We start from the raw sequence: 6002 nt of genomic DNA on the forward strand, positions 1-6002 counted from the left end.
AAATCATTGGCAGCCATTGTCCCAATAATCGTTACCATGGATTTATTAGCTACTCTTAAACTAAGCCCGCTTAAACTTTTTTGATGCATACGGCCATAAAGCTTTTTTAAACCATTGCCCAGGCTGAGACATAACAACACAATTGTCCATGATCCACAAAAGCACTGCTCAATTCAATTCATAGTAGTAGCCTAGTAGGTACATATTCATTCTTCAAACAAGCGTCTTTAAAACTTTCGAAATATCCCATGTATCATATTTTATTTGTGAAGTGAACGTAACCTCAAATATTTGAAATAATGTTTTCCAAAAACATTTTTCTAAGACCATCAGGTTTTATTCGGTTTCTATCAACTAAACGAAAATATCCCATAAACCTGGAGGACGAAAAGAAATTGCCAATTTTTGAGTATGGAGAAAGCAAACCTTCGTACAATCGAATCTTCGTATGGGGATGTTACTTGACCGGAGCTCTTGGTACGCTTTCAAAGAATCACGATCTGAAAAAGAAAACTTCTCAACGTTCCCCTAAACGCTTAACCTTTGCCGAAATGCATAACGTGACCAGTATTGGATGCGGATATGGATTTACCCTTTTTGGTGTGGATTCATCAAATACGAAGCTGTACGGGACTGGCTTAAATACGGACTCACAGATAGGATATCACACAATTAGACGGAATAAACCTTTAGAAATACTGTTCAGACCTCAACCGATTATATTGCCATTTAAATCGCCAGATAAAGCTAAAGTGCTCAAAGTTAAAGGCGGAAGAGCTCACTCTGTTATATTAACTAATGAAGGTATCTTCCTTTTAGGTAATAACTCATACGGGCAGTGCGCGAGGAGGGTCATACAGGATGAAAATTACAGCTTAACAACATTCATTAATCATATTTCGTCAGTTGACGATAAAGTTATAAGTGATATACAGTGTGGACAAGATCATACCTTAATTTTAACCAAAGATGGTTGTGTATACTCATGCGGATGGGGTGCTGATGGACAAACGGGTTTAGGCCACTTCAACTCGGTTTCGCAATTGACAAAGGTAAACGGTGACATTGAATCAGAGAAAATAGTGAAAATAGCCACATCGGCTGATTTTAATCTAGCCTTAAATGATAAGGGGAACGTGTTCGGTTGGGGAAATACAGAGTATGCTCAATTAACAACCACAGATGGAAATCAGCAAGTTTGCCATCCCACCTTTATCAAAATGTGTACAAAAATTGGAAATGTACGAGACATTGCGACCGGTGGCACATTTTGTGCGGTTGTCACTGAGGAAGGTAATGTGTACGTCTGGGGTTACGGGCTTCTAGGGGTGGGCCCTTCAGTGCAATCGTCAAAAGTCCCCCTTCAAATCCCCGCGACTCTTTTTGGTGTCAATGACTTTCAACCGGACACCTGTGTAAACTCAGTATATTGTGGAATTAATCATTTGTGTGCGGTCACAAATTATCACGATCTGTATGCATGGGGGCGAAACAAACATAATTGTCTCGGTTTGGGGATTAAAAACGATCAACATTTCCCTCTTAAAGTAGCTGTAAGTGGATACGTTAAAGACGTTGCTTGTGGCATCGATCATTCTGTTGCACTATGTAAGCCATTCGTGTAAATAAACTGGAAATTTATTACAAATTCATGGCAAAATAAAATAACTATAAATTAGATATTGCATAACAAACAATAGTTTACCATATCTTATTAATTATAGAACAAGAATCCCACGGTGTATGTGTACTGAAATATACACATGCAATGTCGATACGTTAATGTTCTTTGGATACCATATGTCGCATTAAATTGTTAATAAATTTATCCATCTTCTTAACGTCCTGAGCGACTTCAGTTTTAAATTGAAAGCACTGTAAATTCACGTTATAAATAAGATTGAAAATAAAGACCCAAATTACTACTCACAATTACATTATCTGTTATTTTCATTACCATAACATTCTTCGAATGAATATATTTAACTGTATACCTAACGCTGGAAGGTGACTGTAGATATAGAGCTTCGGCAGCTTTTTCAAATTCTTCAAATGATTTAAAAAAAGTCATTTTAAAATTCTGAAATTTTTTGAAAAATGTCTAAAATATTTTAGGTTATAAACACATTGTGGAACGGAACGTCACCGTCACGTCTGAAGTCTGGACTGTGGTACCAGGGCACACGAAATAGATGGCGCTACATTAACAAATAACGTCAAATTACGAGATAGTAACTTTAAATAACGTTCCGAAAACATGAAATTGTAAATAGAAAACCGCGAATAAAAGCAGGCCTTCCACGTGCGTTCATTTCATCGAACATGGAGTGTACAGTGTACCTGTGTACACTCCTGCAAAGTGCAAACAGACCAAGTTCGAACTTGGAAGTAGACATCACGCAAAGCTTGCATCGTTCTTGGTGCGGAGCACGGTATACTTCTTACACCGTGGTGCGGAGCGAAGAGTTTTGTCAATCCTGAATTTTTGGGGCGGAACGATGCTGGGCGCGACCGTGCATGTAGTTGTCGCACCTGGTTAAGACATAATAGGTGAGATAGAAAGAGTTTGTGAGCGAATCTTTTTTATCGACTTTTCTATAATATAATAATAGGCATTCGAATGTATTTGAATCCATGCACTAATAATTCACATAATCCGAAGTACTTGTGTTGTTTATTTCCTTCAATAATCACAATTGAGGGAATTCGTGCCTTTTCAAGTACCACGGTTTCATCCAGTAGTTTCTTTCTTTTTTCTCATATTCAGATTTCTTTCTTCTGTGCGATATTCTTTAGCTTCGAAAAGAAATCATCCCGCGCCTGTATTTGTTCGCCAAGTTTGTACGAACCATGTGCGAACGTGGAAGTGGTGCTTCAACATTGTGTTCCAAGTTCGAAAACACGGCGTTAATTCAATGTTCGATGAAATGAATGCACATGGAAGGCCTGCTTAATAAGTGAACGCATATTTCGTAATCAGATAATCGAGATAGATGACCATGAACCGTGCCTTATGTGACTCGTGGGAACACTACTGGTTAATGTTAATGCACCTATGTGCTCGTATATACATAGTAAACCCGTAACGTGGGTAGTTATTGCAAAGAACTTAGTAGCATTGAATAAAATTATTCAATGTTAGTACCTAGTGATTATTCTGGCAATGTGTGTACTGTAAATTTTATCGATCAGACATCTCACTTTTATTGTCTCCAACAAAATTACCTACCACTTATTGAGAAAATCTGTGATACACCACCTAACATGTCATTCATTCCAGGTGAAATAAATTATTACTTTATGTAACTCATTCTAGATAATAGTAACATAGTACACATGCATACTAATTACACATAATTGCAAAATCGTTGAAGAATTAATTTTAAAACAAAAGTTAACACTGACGCAGAAATATTGAAAATACGTTATAAATTTAATTTGTTTGATGTACAAGTACAGTAGAGTCACAGATAAAATACCCAATTTTATCTGTGGTAGAGTTTTATTTTCATTTACACATAAAGTGAGTCATCTGTCTTGAAAATTATATAAAGAATTTATACGGAGATTACAACAATGGCATTCTAACAATATACATTTTATTCCAATTATGTAACATGGAAAATGGAGTTTTTCGCCTGTTAAAAATATCACCTGGTGCGACTAAACTTAGATCTGCCTGTAAAAATAATTGTTTAAGGGATGTTTCTTCGCACCTCATTATGTAACACCCGAAGGCCGTAAGGGAAATCGATGTTCCAAGAGAAGCTTATTTATAGAATCAAATTCACAGTTGTATGTCTGCATTCTCACGTTTAAAAGACACGAATTAGTCAATCGGTTTAGCCCACGTACAATTTGGCCAAATGTTTCCGTATTTACCTGCAGAAGCAGAACGCCTGCGATCAGAAAGTTTCGAGTTACAAACATAAGCATACCAATGCTACTCTACTGGCTACACTACACTCTACAGACTAAGATCTTATAATAAATCCCCAACGTTTTTACCTTTTAGCTGCAAACGATTTACTCGAAAACGGTAAGACCTATCACTAAAATTCTTTCACCAAAAACTTTTGGTGACTGTCAGCTACAATTCGTACGATACATGTATAGAGATTCCTCAAATAATAAAAAAGTTTCTCGCAGAGGGAAGTTTACGCTTCTCAATAATCGATTTATCGACTTTGATGACAATTATAATATTGTAGTTATATCATGTTTTCGACGTAATAGGCATAGTTAGAAGCGCTTACTATTATATATATAAACAATTATAACAATATCTCGTGTGAGAGCCGAGATATCCCGGTGTAAATCTCTAAAAACATAAATTTTTATGAAGGCACTTTTAAGTGGTTTTTTGACTATAAAAAATGTCATGACCTGTTCTGTTCTGTTGCGCTCGAGGCGCCATGCCATCTTGGAAAAAAGGTGTACTCTTTCAGTTTCTTGCCTATATATCGGCAACGATTACTGATACGGAAAAATAGTTTAGATAAAAAATATAGTTTATTAAATTGCCCATAAAAAAGCATATTAACATTTTTTTTGTATGTCCAATACTTTAGCTATAATCGGACATCGAATAGGGAATAAAGTATCCTGAGCTCTCGAAACAGTCGCGCAGTATTTTTTACAGCTCTATGACCTGTAATAGTCCTTTGTGTAGGTATATTAATATTTAAAAATATCCACATAGTCTGCATTATAATTATCCAATCGTTGATTGAATAACTTATTCAATGAACGATCTAATTGTTATTTTGCATGTACTAGGACTGTAATGGGAGTCAGGTAAAAATATTACAGGTCTAGTCAGGTAAAGATCAACTTTCTAATGTCAAAATAGCCCTGAAATTTAGATTTTCTTGACGTTTTCAGGTAAAGATTATGATTGAATGACAAATCATTAAACTTATTGAAAATTCAGCTAGTATTTCTTATATATGCGAAAGTCTTGTCAATTAAATTGCATTTCAAACGTACTAAGTGTAGCATTGACTGAAACTCAATTATGTAGTGGAAGTAGTTCATCGGGGTTGGCATCGCAGAGGCCGTCGTACTCAAGCTTGGTAGGAGGCACGTTTAAAGGTTTCTCATAAAACTCTCTCTCAATAGAACTTTCATTTTCAATGTGAGCGCTGAGTGTGGACCGGGAGCTCTCAGTGTCCGAACAGGGTCAAGGAAATCATGGACTCTCCTTCAACTCCACAGTTCAGGAGATTTTTCGGTATAAGCATTTGCTCCCTTTATTCATACGGGCCATTATGTAGGTATATTTTGATATGTGTATATTATTTGAATGCTTTTGATCTATCATTCAGTTTCGATAGGTTAAGTGGGGCAAGTTATCACAAATCAAGCGGGGCAAGTTGTCACTAGTCAAACAATCTAAAAGTGTTAAAAATGTCGGTTTCAAAATATTAAAAGGCGATTGAATCCAAAATTGTGACAACTAGCCCCGGTCTCCCCTAATAAATGATAACCACGGTGATCACCGTGATAATAACGAACTACCTACTTAAAACGGAGTACTCCAAAAATTGCAAATTGTGTCTACACCAACGTTTGTTTTCCAATTGGATAAATGGCCCTTCTTCCTTTTGTGTCGCGAACGTCAACAGCCAAAAGGCCCTAATTGAATGACAAATTAAGGGCAACGAACTTTGGTAAGCAGATACGGTAATTGTCACGGTGTGTCAAGTTCCGCGCCTCCAATTGTCTGTGCTTACGTTCAAATGGGGGTGTAAATTTGAATTTGGAATTGTCCTAAAATGAAAGAAAAAACGCAAAACTATGACATAAAAAGTACGCCTTACGTAACCATACAAATTAAAGTATGCCACATATAAATTATTTACGAAGAAAAAAGAGCGCGAAGCGTCCAAATCGCGCTGACCTCGAACGCGATTGGTGCATGATAAGTTAAACGCGCGAATCATCGCCAACGTCGCTACGAGCGGCGACCGGCGATCGTCCGATCGTCAGTTGTTTAAAGT

The 6002-nt window shown here is 36.8% G+C and overlaps 1 protein-coding gene across 1 annotated transcript; it reads left to right on the forward strand.

Annotated features, from left to right (window-relative positions):
* Positions 1-233: 233 nt before the first annotated feature.
* On the forward strand, positions 234-1925 carry LOC116173792 (RCC1-like G exchanging factor-like protein). The gene has a single exon (XM_031491485.1). The coding sequence runs from the start codon at positions 300-302 to the stop codon at positions 1623-1625; it is 1326 nt and encodes a 441-aa protein (XP_031347345.1). The 5' UTR covers positions 234-299; the 3' UTR covers positions 1626-1925.
* The last annotated feature ends 4077 nt before the right edge of the window (positions 1926-6002 follow it).

This window comes from Photinus pyralis, unplaced genomic scaffold, assembly GCF_008802855.1.
Source record: "Photinus pyralis isolate 1611_PpyrPB1 unplaced genomic scaffold, Ppyr1.3 Ppyr1.4_LG6, whole genome shotgun sequence".
Taxonomy (NCBI): Eukaryota; Metazoa; Arthropoda; class Insecta; order Coleoptera; family Lampyridae; genus Photinus; species Photinus pyralis.